At 44.2% G+C, this 15,280-nt stretch overlaps 1 protein-coding gene across 1 annotated transcript in view; it reads right to left on the minus strand.

Annotated features, from left to right (window-relative positions):
- Window positions 1-11,532, minus strand: part of STK17B (serine/threonine kinase 17b) — a 30,354-nt gene extending 18,822 nt beyond the window's left edge. Inside the window, exons 1-2 of the mRNA XM_066635833.1 lie at window positions 11,334-11,532; window positions 4,797-4,964 (exon numbers count right to left, since the gene is read on the minus strand). Coding sequence (XP_066491930.1) covers window positions 4,797-4,921 — 125 coding nt within the window. The 5' untranslated portion in view covers window positions 4,922-4,964; window positions 11,334-11,532. The remainder of the gene's footprint in view (window positions 1-4,796; window positions 4,965-11,333) is intronic.
- Between the last annotated feature and the right edge of the window lie 3,748 nt (window positions 11,533-15,280).

A 15,280-nucleotide genomic window follows, 5' to 3' on the forward strand; every position in this document is an offset into this window, starting at 1 on the left:
AAACCAATGTGGAGCAGGTGGGGGTGAAGGGAGAGGAGGGCAGTGAGCTCAGGGGGCAGAGGGAAGCAGCCTGCCCTCCCAACACAGGGGCCTCCTGTTACCCCCTTTGCCACTATCATCGGGAGGAGGTGCAGCAGACAGCTGAAAGAGCCACAAGCGGCTCTAGAGCCGCAGGTTGCCGACCCCTGACTTAGGGTTTCAGAACAGCTAAAGAACAGAAAACAGAATGGGTGTAAACGAGCAATTTTCACAATGGAGTGAGGTGAAAAGGGGTGTGCCCCAGGAATCATTCTTAGGATCAGCACTTTTAAATTTGTTCGTAAATGACCTAGAGTTAAAGATAAGCAATGAGGTGACCAAGTTTGCAGATGACTCTAAACTTTTCTGTGTTGTGAATCTAGACTGGATTGAGAAGAGCTCCAGAAGGATCTCTCTAAACTGGGAGAATGGGCAGCAAAATGGCAGATGCCCTTCAGCTTAAGTGTCAACTGCTGCACATTGGGGCAAAAAACCAAAACTTCACATATACATATAAACATTCTTTGTCACAGACAGCTGAGATCTTGAGGTTGTGGTGAACAGCTCGAAGAAAGTGTTTACCCAGTGAGAAAGAACTGAAGAAGGCCAATTCCATGCTCAGGATAATTAAAAAAGGAATTAAGAACAAAACAGTCAATATTATTATGACACTGTAGAGATCAATGGTAAGGCCAGATCTGGAGAACTGTGTCCAGTTCTGGTCACAACTTTGCAAAAAGGATGAGTGGAACTCGAAAAACTACAGAGGAAGTAAACAAAATGCTGGGGCATCTCCCTTACAAGGAAAGGCTCCAACATTTGGGGCTTTTCACTCTAGAAAGAAGGCACATGATAGCGCTTGAGACATAAAAATTATGCATGAGATGGACAGAGTGGATAAAAGGAACTTTTTCTTCTTGCACAACACCAGAGCCAGGGGATATCCACTAAAATTGACTGGTGGAGACTCAAAACAGACAAAAGGAAATCTTTCTTTACATAGCACATAACCAGTGGAAGTCTTTGCCACACAATGTTATGATGGCACCTAGCCTAGATGTCTCTAAAAGGGAAACAGGCAGATTTACGGAAGAAAAAAAACTCTACATTTTAGAAGTAGCTTATGTCTAAATGCCACGTGCAAAAGAGTGGCAACAGGATATGGGTATCTTGTCTTGAGTGCTCTCCGAAGCCTCTGGTGGGCCATTGTGAGATACAGGAAGTTGGACCAGATGGACCCTTTGCCTCAACAAGCAAGGCTCTTCTTATGTGTTGATTTCCAGAAGGCTATGATGCTGTAGAAGGCTAAGGAAGCTCACTTGTGCAAGTTTCCTTCTGCTTGTGCTCATCAGAATGCAACTCAATGTCTTTGCTGCTGCTTGGCAGAGAAGAGGAAGCACTAAGTACCACCTTTCATAGTTTGGGATGGAAGAGAGCATATAATGGCTGCAACTGGGCAGTAGCATATTAATAACAGGTCTCATGTTGAAGGCCAGGGTTAACATCCTAGGTCTGGACAAACTGAGCAACACTAAAATTACACTATCAGCTGGATTACCAAGACAAAGCATACCTACTTAGTATAGCAAATAGGCACAGCAAAAGTAAAGATCTAATCAAATTAATGCAGCATGTTCATGCTAAATTCATACAGCCCCACAAAGTACAGCTTGAAGTCTTCAAAATGAAGCCTGTTCTTCACTAGTAAAAAACAAGTTATGCAAATTTTGTCTCCTTACCAACTGCTTAGCCGTAGAAACAAAAATGTACATTGCTAAGCTTGTGTTTTTAGAAGAAAACCACATACTGTTTAAAAACCAAGCTGACCTTTAAAGAAGTTAAGAAAAATGTATTGCCCAAGCCAAGTTATGAATGCCTGAAAATCAGGATTTTTATTTCAATGCTAATGTTTACAGGAGTGCCCAAAAATACAATAGCGAAGTGTTTAAGATTAAACTGGGAACAGAATCAAGCTTTAAGGTCCTTGAAGATACTGAATTGAAAAATGTATCATGTGTAAGGCTAAGAAGTTAAAACAAAAAACTAATTTTATGTACTCTTCGGTTCTTATCCCACCAGGACTCCTTAGGTTCAGGAAGAATAAGCAACATTTTTAAACGGCGTATTATAAATGCTACAATATATATATGCTCCCCAAGTTACAGATAGCTGCATCAATGGTTTCACAAAGGTGCAATACAAAGTTTGCAGGTGCTTTCACATAGGCATGATAGCACTTGGGACAGCAACAGCCAGCTGTTCAGACCTACATCAGTTTCAAGTTATGAGCAGACCACCAGAACTGCACCTCTCTGTAAACAGAAGACACAGTGTACAACTAAAACATTCCTGTCTCTAGCTCTCAGCTATTAAAAGCATGTTTAGACCAAAAAAAAATCTGTTCCTTCTAGAAGATACCCAGACTTAGGGCCCAACCCTATCCAAATTTTCAGAACCAGTGTAGCTGCGCCAATGGGAGGCAGTCACAGAGGACTCCTCAAAGTGTGGGAACATTTTTCCCTTACCTCACGGCTGCATTTTGGTTGCACCGGAGCTGGAAAGTTGGATAGGATTGAATCAGTCTGCTAGAGCTTCAGAACTGGGTATCGGTCGCCTATATGCCATCACGAATTTTACATACGGTGTCAATAGCAAGCAAATATCCTTTTCGAAGTGTCACCTCCCAGCCAGATAGTTTGAATGTACAAATTCTGAAATTTCCAAATGTGAATACAGACATCAAAAAGAACCTAAATTATTCTACCACCAACATGAAAAAAACATGACAACTAAGAGGACTCTTCCAAGAAGAAGTCTGTTTTAGAAGATCCTATTACATTTAAGACTATCCTGCATACTATTGAAAGTATGTTGAATTCTTATAACAAATTGGCAGAAAGTTTCTATTTGCATTTTTTTAAAATCCTTCTTGAAGAGCTCCCTTAGGACCCCATTATAAAGCAATTATGGAAAGAATTTTTTAAGTAAACAATGAAATGTAACAAGACAAAAGACTGCCTTTTCTGAAGTCAACAAGTGTGTAAGGAAATGCAGACAAAAAAGTTGACCCCCAAGAAACACATACAGGAAGTTTCACCTGTAATTTAAAGGGCATGGACCACTTACCTACCAATGAACTAATACTGCTAAAATGTGAGTCAGTCAAATTTACACAACCAAGTTTGAATATGCCTCAAAGTATTGCTATTGTCTCAGCCTGCATAATATATAATGACTACAAGCAAATTTGCTTACTACACATAAGAATAAAGTGAATTACTTAGGACAGCCAAATCTACAGTATGCCATTCTCTAGATTCTCATCTTTCTTTCAGCATTTCAGACAGTTTACCACTCATGCAATGAGAAAACTAATACACAGACACTCAGATTCTGCTTCTTCCACAGTTGTTTAAAAAACATAAGCTACTCACTTTCTACCATCTGCTTCCTGTGGCCGTCCACCATTTCATCTGATGCTTGCATACCTATGCATCAAACCCTGGCCTTTGTAAGCTCCACTTCACACATGACAAGGACACTGTGTGACAAATGTACATACCTATTTCAAGACAACAACCACTCACCAATGGAAGCTTCCTGCCAGATGTATATATACAGAAGACACAAGCTTGAGTTTACTAAAGCTGATGTTGTATAAAAATTTAGTATACATTATCTTGCAGACGCAGAAGCAATGCAGATGTACAAAAATTAGTCATAAATAAAGAGTGTTATGAATCCAAAAAGTAGCAGTAGTAAACCTGGAGGCAGGGGCCAATGAAGTACCAAACCAGCAAAGGTTTATGGCCACTACTGACTCCTCCATTTGGGACAGTCACTCCCCCTTCCTGCTGGACTTTTGCTGGAGCACCTCATTGCTGCCGAGGATGCCAGAAAGCAGACACTGCAAGACCTGAATAAGGGCCCACAAATTTTGGCTAACTTTACTAAACAGACAAAAAAGTGTAGTCCTTACTTACCCCACCCCTCTTTCTCTGAATCCTCAGGTACACACAGAGAACTTTGAAGATACAAGATCCTCAGTTTAAATCAAGCTATGAATATTTTCTAAAGCAGAAACTTTCTTTTGCTGCTTCCAAGAGTCTTCAAAGCCCAGCATGAAGTGAAAAAGTTGTCCCTCCACTTGCCCAAGTTCTCTACATGTGTCTGTATCTCTCACTCAGCATGGATTAGCAAGAGACCTCTTCTACCCCAATGAGTTACCTGCGATGCAGAAGAAAGGGGTCTCTCACTTTGTGCTGTGCAGTTGGTCACCAAAATGGTTTGTGATCTCCCCAACTCCAAATCAAGAGACAAATATTATGGAAGCAATCCTGATTATGACCAGAACATTCACTCCCATGCCTCACCTTGAAGTATTGAACAAATTACTCCTCTAATAGGCCCCTACGTGTAGGCTACTCTCATCAAAACAGGAGTACCACCACATGAGAAAGAATGAATCACTGAATACTCCAAGGTGTGGCACAGAAAGCAATAGAAATGCCCTGGATACAACTCCATGTGCTCAACAGAGAACTGATGCACCTAAAGCTAAGCAAGATGAAAGGAAGTCGATGGTTATACTAGACTCCAAAGGAGCTGTTCTGTATTACTCCCTCCATATGAATGGAATTGGGGCCCACCTTTTTCTTTACAATGGGCAGCCCAATGGAGCTGATGAGCCCAAGTATTATAGTCAGTGTTTTGAATTTCAAAATCAGTCCCATAGCATGAATCACTCTCAGATATGAAGCAAAATAAAAATACTATACCTTCCCAGTTCAATCGGTTCAACTTCATAGAAACTGTGGAAGTTATCCACCTTTATCGGCGTTTGAAGCGATCCAAAAGGCAACAAGCCAGGAGGGCTTCTGTTCTCCGACTTCCTCCTTGACATATTAATGCATGGAGTCTCTCTGGTACCAGTTACTTATCGTCACCTGTCAAAACAATATTTTGTTAAATACAAGAACGTTGCAGCTTTACTATACCACCATTCTCTTTATTTCAGTTGAAATATTTATTGACTCACTTAAAACAAAAACTTCTGCACTTAACAGTTGTAAAATGTGAAAAGAAATGTTTTGTATAAAATTCCAAACTTATTTTGCAAAATTCAAACACAAAAATTCTATAATATAGCATACAAATAATAACGAAATACACCCAAGGTTATAAAATTGTTAATCTTTTCACTATAATACGTAAGTGCACTACAGCATACCACACAATATTAATGGGGCAAACAAAATAAAAGGAGAACAGGATATGGGGGCAAAACCCAAGAAAGTACAGACCTACCACCCTTACTTGTCTCAAATTGATGAAAGCCTTATGAAGACTTAAATTGTTGAATATAATCACAAGTCTTGCAAAAACAGAATTAGCACAGCTTCTGTAAAGAGAAGTCTTGCCACATTAACTTTCCAGAATTATTTGAGGGCATCAACAAATGTTTAGCTAACACTGGTCCAATTGCTGTGTTATGCTATTGTGGTCCCTCCCCTTTCAAAAAGTCCCTCACTAAACATTCCTAAAGAAATGTAGTGGTCATGAAATAAAATAACAGGTCCTCTGATAAGTAACTAATCAGTTAAAAGCAGATTATACAACAAACTAGCAGCATTACCATAAATGATTTAGAATTGAGAGTGACTAGGGTACAGGTGACACCAAATTGTTTAGGATGGTATAATCCCTAGAACAGGGGTGTCAAACTAAGGACCAGGGGTCGGATGCGGCCCCCAGAAGCTTTTCATCCGGCCCTCAGGCTCTCAGCTGCTGAGGTGTTACCGCTGAAACGGCAGCCCACATGAAACTTGGGCTTTCCCAAATCTTGAAATATGATCAAGATTTGCGTATTTTCTCTTCTGTCATTTGCAGTTAATGAGTTTCTGTATGAGAACAAGGTCTGGCTTCTGGTCTTTAGCCGCTTAATGATGTCACTTTCTGCTTAATGACATCACTGCTGGCCCTCAGCAGGTCCCCTGAATGCCAACTACAGGCCCTCTGTTTGAAACGAGTTTGACACCCCTGCCCTAGCAGATTCCACAATGATCTCTCAAAAGGGGCTCAGTGGAAGAGCATCTAGTTTGCACGCAGGAGATCCCAGGTTCAAACCATAACATCTCCAGAGAGGGCAGATAAAGATTTCTGCCTGAAACTTTGGAGAACAGCTCTCAGTGTTAACAAAGCTGAGCTAGATGGACCAGTAGAAGGCAGCTTCCTATGTATGCAAGTGCAAAGATGTGCACAGACATGATATAGCAGCAACTTATATTCTATACAGAACATATGTCTGTTGGCATAACACCTGTGTACGTAACACACACTTGCTTTTCTGAAGGAATGGGAGAGTCTTCCCCTTTACCACTACCATGCAACTAATCCAGCTCCAGCATTGATATTACAGGTCACAGGGGGAATCGTGGAATAGAAATATTTTAAATAAAAATAAGTACAATACATGAGTAAGCCTATAAAACAGAAGAGGGTGAAAGAGGACCCCTCCTTCCCTCTTTTCCAAAACTGTATCCTCCCAGAGTTCTACAGAATTTAGAAACGATGTGAAATTCACTAGATCAGATTACAATCCCCAAGGTGACCCAAACACATTTTGAAATTCTTTTCTTTTCACACTTAAATGCATGTGCGAATATGCATCCATCCCTTCACATGCTTACAACTCCTCTTGAACACTGTTTAATAGGTACCCATGATCACCATACCAAACATACACATCTGTGTCTTCTGCAGGGTTTGTTTTAGTTTTCTCAATCTCTGAAAACCTAAAGCCTAATACAACCTTAGATATACACGCACTGAGCCTCAAAATTGTTTAGTCTTGATTTAGGGCAGATCACCACAACAAAGCCTGAATGCTTGTCTTCAGAAGCACAGCATTTGCTAAAATATTTCACATCCTGTTTCTTAGTTAACCATACTCTTAGCAAGAAATGTCTGTCTCAAGGAGAACAAGATTGGCAGCACATAAATGCAACCTTGTACTTTTCTTCTCTACATGCATTTTGCAATGGCAATAGTTTAAAATAACTTTAAGAGACATTGTATATTTTGACATGTGACTGTCAAGCTATACAGAAAATATTCATTTAACAAAATTTATTAACTATGATAGAACTTCAGCATTACCACAGGTTTACCACAAACTCTTCCGGAGAAAAGTAGAAGTTTTGCATGTGTGTTCTTAAGTCTGTATCTTGTTCAGATCTGTTATGACTCATATTTTATGACACATTCATATCAATCTCATTCCCTGTCACAGGTTTGGCATTCTCAGATATATGTGTTCTTAAATGAAGTGTTGTCATTCAAAAAGCTACCCAGTATAAGTATTTGGTAACTAATACTTATTTTGTGGTATTTATTTATTAAGTTTGAAAGCAGCTTCAGAGTTTAACAGAAAGTTGGGCCTAGGACGTGAGATCATACAGAAGGAAAAAATGAACTCAACCAAGATATAACCACAGCCAGTTTGAAAGACTGAAGGCAATTAAGATTTTTCCGTTCACGCTACAGCTGTACCAAAAAAGCAAGTGAAATTATACTACATAAATCAACCTTGTTTGTCATTTTTATAATTGTATTGGCAACCTTCAGTCTCGAAAGACTATGGTATCGCGCTCTGAATGGTGGTTCTGGCACAGCGTCTAGTGTGGCTGAAAAGGCCAATCCGGGAGTGACAATCCCTTCCACACCGGGAGCAAGTGCAGTCTGTCCCTGGTCTGTCTCCCTGACTATGGGCCTTCCTTTTTTGCCTCTTAGCCTCAGACTGTTGGCAAAGTGTCTCTTCAAACTGGGAAAGGCCATGCTGCACAGCCTGCCTCCAAGCGGGCCGCTCAGAGGCCAGGGTTTCCCACTTGTTGAGGTCCATCCCTAAGGCCTTCAGATCCCTCTTGCAGATGTCCTTGTATCGCAGCTGTGGTCTGCCTGTAGGGCGCTTTCCTTGCACGAGTTCTCCATAGAGGAGATCCTTTGGGATCCGGCCATCATCCATTCTCACGACATGACCAAGCCAACGCAGGCGTCTCTGTTTCAGCAGTGAATACATGCTAGGGATTCCAGCACGTTCCAGGACTGTGTTGTTTGGAACTTTGTCCTGCCAGGTGATGCCGAGGATGCGTCGGAGGCAGCGCATGTGGAAAGCGCTCAGTTTCCTCTCCTGTTGTGAGTGAAGAGTCCATGACTCGCTGCAGTACAGAAGTGTACTCAGGACGCAAGCTCTGTAGACCTGGATCTTGGTATGTTCCGTCAGCTTCTTGTTGGACCAGACTCTCTTTGTGAGTCTGGAAAACATGGTAGCTGCTTTACCGATGCGCTTGTTTAGCTCGGTATCGAGAGAATGAGTGTCGGAGATCGTTGAGCCAAGGTACACAAAGTCATGGACAACCTCCAGTTCATGCTCAGAGATTGTAATGCAGGGAGGTGAGTCCACATCCTGAACCATGACCTGTGTTTTCTTCAGGCTGATTGTCAGTCCAAAATCTTGGCAGGCCTTGCTAAAACGATCCATGAGCTGCTGGAGATCTTTGGCAGAGTGGGTAGTGACAGCTGCATCGTCGGCAAAGAGGAAGTCACGCAGACATTTCAGCTGGACTTTGGATTTTGCTCTCAGTCTGGAGAGGTTGAAGAGCTTTTATAATACAGTAGTTTATAATAAGTAGTTTATAATACAATAGTTATATTTTACTCAGTTTGGATAACGCAGTGCTTAATTTATAAAAAACACTGTTTGAAGTTAGGTATGGTTGCCCTTGAACATAAGGCACTGCCTTATACAGAGTCAGATCACTGGTCCATCTACTTTAGTATTGTCTGCATCAGGGCGTCAACAACCAATGGCCTGCAGATCTGTCGCCATACACATTTCCCAAGCCAAGCTCTTCACAGTTGCTTCCAGGGGCTTGGCAACCTGGAAGTTCAACGATGATGTAATGTTATTGCGGAGCATCTGGCCCCTTTGCCTGAAAAGGTTGCCGATACCTGGTCTATATTGACTGACAGCATCTTTTCCAGTTTTTTAGGTAAGGGTCTTTCCCAGTCCTACCTGGTGATGCCAGTGATTCAACCCAAGACCCCCTGCACCCAAAAGTATATGTTCTACTAGAGTTCAGGTCCTTTTTGAATTATCAGATACATGGAAGCTGGTTGTAATTGTTACTCAACCGAGAGGAAAATATTACTTCGACATGCTTACTAACATACTTTATTCTGAAACTTCATACTTTCCAGGGCTGAATCCTAGTACTGAAAACAGATTTAATACTAAGCCCTAGCTCAAATTAAACCTTGATATAAAACAAACTTGTATGGAATCTCCTCCCTATTATGTCGTTAGGATTTCAACCTTATATTTATAAACTTCAGAATGTGATGACTTTACAATCTTTTTTCCTACAACTTCCTAAAGTCTTAGAAACTGCTATCATAAAACAAGACAGAATTATTCAAATGGAAAGTATGAACCACCACTTTGAGACCAAAACTGCTATCTGCACACTGAAAAGGTGATGGAAGAATTTGATACCATTTTATGGGACACTACTGGATTCCAACACATACTCTTCAACATGCCAAAATCTTAAAACACACTGATCTGCAATAATTTACACACATGTAGTCACAGCCAAAAGCATGCAGCAGGAAGTGTAGTTTCCTACACATTAAATGATGTGCAATGCTGAGATCTTTCCTATCCTTATTATGCGAGATCCTTTAAAATTTCAAAGCCCTTCACAACATACAACGCACATACCTTTGAAACCTTCTCTGTATCAGTCCTTGTTCCAATTGCTCATAAAACCTAGGCCAGCTTCACATTCCACCACTGAGGGAGGTGAGAACCTTGGCTGCTAGGAGGAAGGCTTCCACAGCGGTGATCCCGAGCATCCTCTCCCCAAACCACCCACAGGAGTTTGCAGTCCTTTGGATGCATTTAGGGCAGCTTGCAAGATTTCATCTAACTTTTGTCCTGTCAAGTTCAGCATTACAAGCAGCGCTGAAGGCCAGGGGATGCTGCTGTTTCTGTTGCTGCATACAAGTCTCATCCTGTGTTCTCATTTTTAGTGTTTTATTCATTATAGGTTGCTCTGAGCTTGTGGGGAAAGCGCCCTTTAAACATTTCAGAGGTAAAAAACCCGCCAGAGATTGCTTGTAGTCACTCTCCAGGTCAACATGCACATTCTTTCCAAAAGCCGTCGTTCCTGCCCCAGATCTGTGCAGTTTTCCCCTGAGACAACCATAAACACCAAACTATGCACATCCAACCTAGCCTAATACAACCAACACCACCACTTCCTGAAATAAATTTCATCCATGAATTGTCTTTGGCTGAAAGCAATTCATACTCTCTTAAGGAGATATAAGTGGATTGGCTTCTTTCTCAACTAGTCAAGGCATTTGTTTGGGGGGGGGGAGAGAAGAGGAGGCACCCAGGAAGACCTGAAGGCATAGAAGCAAAGTTGTACTGGAGAAGTTACACACCTCATCACCTTTGTGTGAGAGAGCAGGAGGTTGACAAGGGAGAGAAAAGCCCCCCCACCAAACAGACCCTACACCAGCTATTTTGACCCAGTGTGCCACAGCACATTGGTGTGCCGCGAGTGGTGTGCAGGTGTGCCGTGGGGGTTTGAGGGTGGGTAATCTGTTAGCAGGGCCATTGGGGGATGCAAGCCCCCCACCCGCAGCACGGTGTGCCTTGTCAATGGTCCCCAAAGCCGTGAGCATTTCAGCACCCTGTCAGCGTGCCCCGAGATGAAAGAGGTTGCAAACCGCCGCCCTGCGCGCGTGCAGGCGACCCCGTGCCCACCCCACGAGCGCAACAGGCTCCCGGACCCGTGACACGCACATTCACACGTACAGCAGCACCCGTGACGCAGCCTCCTCACTGACCCATCCCTGCAACCGGCCTGCCCCCCCTTCTCCTGCGCTCAAAGCGGCCGACACGGCGAGGCGCTTCTCCCGCAAGAACTGCCACATGTCCTGGGCCGCCGCCATCACCGAGCCTCCCTCACCCCCCCCCCCTCGCTGGAAGCCAGCCGGCGGGGAGAGGCGTCGCTCCAGCCGCTCCCCACCGCAGGGAGGGACGGGGCGGCGGGAGGAAGGGGCTCCGAGCACCCCGTCGGTGGGACACAAGGGCCGTCAGCGCGGAGGGAGCCGGGCTTCCCGCGGGGCCGCCAGGGGGCGCCTTCACCCCCGCCCGCCCCGCGTCCTTGTAGGTCGCGCTCCTTCGACACCCGCAGCCCGGAGGAGAAGGTCGGTCCTCGCCACTCGCCCGCCTCAGGACTCACCGTCGCCGCCGCGCCTCCTCCGGACTCGGTGGCCGAAGCCTGCCGGCAGACTCTTCCCTCACGGGGCGCAGGAGCGCGAGCCCCACCGGTCCACGCGCCGGCTCCAGCCCCTGCCGCCGCCTCCTCCTCTCGTGTCAGCAGCCCCGTCGCGCTCGCGCCCCTCTCACGGTTGGCGTTTGAAAAGTGCAAAGCCGGTGTCTGCGGCTGTTCGAACGGCCGGCGCCCCGGCCCCGCCCCCGGGGCTCCCGCTAGCCAATCCTCGGAGAGGGGAGGGGACTGAGGCTGGAGAAAGAAGAAGGAGGTTTCCCGTCTGCTCTCCTCCGCTCGAGTGCCCTCCGAATGAATGACAGCGGGTGACAGCCAATCACGTGTAAGAAAAAAGCCGCGGCGGTGGGTGACACTGTGACAGCCAATCAAGTGTAAGAAAAGAGCTGAGGGGTGGGGTGACTGTGTGACAGCAAATCACGTGTAAGAAAAGTACCGACGGTAAGTAGGTGACAGTGTGGTACCCAATCACGTGTAAGAAAAGAGCCGAGGGTGGGTGGATGGAACTGTAATAGCCAATCATGTTTAAGAAAAGAGCCTAGGGGTGGGTGACAATGTGATAGGCAATCAGGGGTAAAAAAAGAGCCTAGGAGTGGGTAACACTGTGATAGCCAATCGGATGTAAGAAGAGAGCAGAGGAGTGGGCTGGATGGGCACTTGAAGTTGTCAGGAAACTGACAGAAAGTGAGAAAGGGGCAGGGCTAAGAGGGAAGGAAGTGGTGGCTGCAGGAGCAGCAGCAGAGCAGCAGCAGGAAGGGCTTGTGGTGGGACCTTTCCACCTGAGAGTGGCTGGGGCTGAAGGAGCCTGGACTGCCTCTGCAGCAGCGGAGGGCTAGGCTTGCTCCAGGCAGTCAGGCATGTGGAGGAGCAGACAGGGCCAAGGCCCACCTCTGACACTGAGAATAAGCGCAGGGTTCAGAGTCCAAGTGATGCTCCCTGGAAACATGCAGAGAGAGACACCTGAGGACAGAGGCCCCTCAGCACAGCCCTGGACCGAGACCGGCCTCTGAACCAGGGAGCCCCACTGTACCAAAGGACAATTCTCCGCTGTCATAAGTCCTGCTGGGGTGACGCTCGAAAGCTGTGCACCGCAGAAGAGTTGTTCAGAGGAGGTGCCACCTGAAAAGAAAGTAGACAGTTGTATCATCCCCTTTAATTAGGACTGGGAAACAAAATTAGAGGCCATCAAACCAAATTAAAGATGCAAAGGGAGAGGATGTAGCTCAAGTGAGCAGCTGAATGTGGTGAAGATGCTGATGCAAACACACTTGGGGAAAGGGAGGGGGAGAACAAATTGCTGTAACTGTCTGGAACTGGACTCACCCCCATCGGGGTGCTGTGGTGGTGGCAGACAGGCAGACAGGCCTGCCCAGGCGAGGAGGAAGCTGGATCTGCTGAATGGATCAGTTACAGGGGTAACTGGGATCAGTGGGTGCTCCTGCAGCCACCGAGGGCCCAATTCTATTCAATGTTCCAGTGCCAGTGGGGCATGCACTGCGTCCTGTGGTGGGGAGGCAGACACAGAGGCCTCCTCAAGTCAGACACATATGGGAGCGCTTGTTCCCTTACCTCGGGACTGCATTGTGGTTGCAATGGTGCTGGAAAGTTGAATAGGATGGGCCCTGAGAGAGTCAAGCATAGGCTATCAAATAAAATAGCAAAATAAAGCCCAGCATGTTTATTGTGGCACAGGTTTTTGCGAGCCAGAGTCCACTTATAGTCACTCGCCTAAGTAGTAGGTATATATATCCTGAATACAAAGTCAAAAGGTCAAGCAATGCAAGAGATAGCAGTAGGAGAGTGTCAGCACTATGCAGTGCACAGCTGAATACAATCACATGAGTGTAAAAGTATAGGACTTGTAAACAGTCACCACCAGATCACGTACAGAGCATTAGAAGCACCTCCAGGTGACCAGACAAGGAAGTTTTAGTAAATTGGAAGACAATTGGCTCTTATTTTCCTTTCAGGAATCAGTATAGTATGGATAGCTAGGCCAAATGTGCCAATGAGCTAGTAAAACTATTTGTGGGTTGTAATTTTTGTGGACTCATTTACATGGTTGATGTATGGGTGGAGCCTGGCCCAGTTTAAACCCATAGATTTGGGAATTGTGGACGGCTGGATAGGCTGTAGAACTGGCATTACTGGCAGTGCCTCATCCTCAGTAATGTGTTATGCTGCCATAAACCCAGACAAGGGAAACACTGAAAGTCTCACCCAAGGAGAACACTTGTAATCATCCATTTTTTGTGTGATTGTTTTCCCTAGTATATGACAGATCCTGTTCCAAAATGTGCTCAATTCCCAGTTTTGTTTCTCACAAAATGAGCTGCCAGCCTTAATGTAAAGTTCCTTAGTATCAACAGAATACAATAGAAGTTATATCCAGGACTCAATGATCTGGAAAGCTCTATTAACCAGAAATTGGCTTAAAGGCCAGTTACATTTCACTATTTTATTAATTGTCAGCACCTAGCAGCAATTCACAGTGGCTGTGAGAGTTCATCATGGAAGGATCAACTAGGCACATAAAAAGTGGAAGAGAGAGAGAGAGAGAGAGAACAGTACTTCCACCCTGAGACATTTGTCTGCTGCTCCATCTTTATCAGGGTGCCAGTTTATTTGTTTTTCATGAGATTGTGCAGACTTCCACCTGCTAAGTAAATTCAACATTGCTTTCTTGTTTCTTTGCGTGTTTTTTTCCTCATAGCAACAACTTTGAAAATTATCTAAATTTTCATGGATGTGTCACACCTCCAAACAATATTGACTCCAGGCTGTGGGGCTCCTCAGTCAAGAGCCTCTTAACCTTGCAAGAGGGCGGCATGCAAATTGAGAATTCTCTCATCTTGCCTTAGGTCTTCTTGATGCTTCAGGCAAAGTTAAGATAGTGATCTCAGCACTAGGGAATGCCCAATCTCACTTCCCTTCAGAGCTGTCCCTGAACTCAAATCAAAAATTTACAAACATTTTTTGGTTGTGTAAAGTTCAGCACAGTTAAAAAACAAAACCCAAGGTTCCTGCCCCTACAGATGCAAATATCAGGAGGTACTTTCATAACTTAGGGTTCAGTTAACTTTGTTGTTTTATTCAAAAATGTGAAATAATAATTCTCGTGTTTAAACACCAACATTTATTATTTGTCTAGAATATTTATATAGCATCTTTTAGCAAACAGAGTTCTCAGAACAGTTTATATAGCAAAAGGAATGAGAAGATGGTTCCCTGACCCAAAGAAGCTCAAAACCTGAAAAGGAAAATGAGTCATATCAGAAAAATAGCCATTGGAAAAGATGCTGCATTGGGACAAATAGGGCCAATTACTGTTTCCCTTCCTTTAGCCGACTTGGTATCTGCAGACATGCCCATTGATCAATTATTCAAAAAGAATAACTTTGCAATGGTAGTATTCATTATTTTAGTTATATTCTACCTTCTTATCCAAAACTCAAGCATGCTAGCAATTTTAACAATTTAAAACCATAGAATAAAACAGAACAATAGCACAAATTCAATATGAGTTGCAATTCTAACCACACTTTCCTGAGAGTAAGCCCACTGAAAAAAATCGGACTTACTTCTGAGTAGACCTGGTTAGGATTGTGCCCATAGAATCATATCCCACCTGCAGAAGAACATCCAACAATCTTCTAGAGCTCAAAGATGTGATGAAATGGGTATGGTTTTGAAAGATGAAAGAGAGGGGACCTTCTGGATGTTTTGTAGAAAGGAGTTTCACATTTTTGGGGGGGGGGGGAGGCACCACAGAGAAGTCCATGTCTCATATGCATGCCAAACCAACCTCCTTTAGTGTTGAAATATGAAACAGGGCCTCACTGAAAGATTTCAACACCCAGGCATTTTCATGTAGCAGAAGATGGTCCTTCAAGTATTAAAAG

This window comes from Tiliqua scincoides, chromosome 1, assembly GCF_035046505.1.
Source record: "Tiliqua scincoides isolate rTilSci1 chromosome 1, rTilSci1.hap2, whole genome shotgun sequence".
NCBI classification, from domain to species: Eukaryota; Metazoa; Chordata; class Lepidosauria; order Squamata; family Scincidae; genus Tiliqua; species Tiliqua scincoides.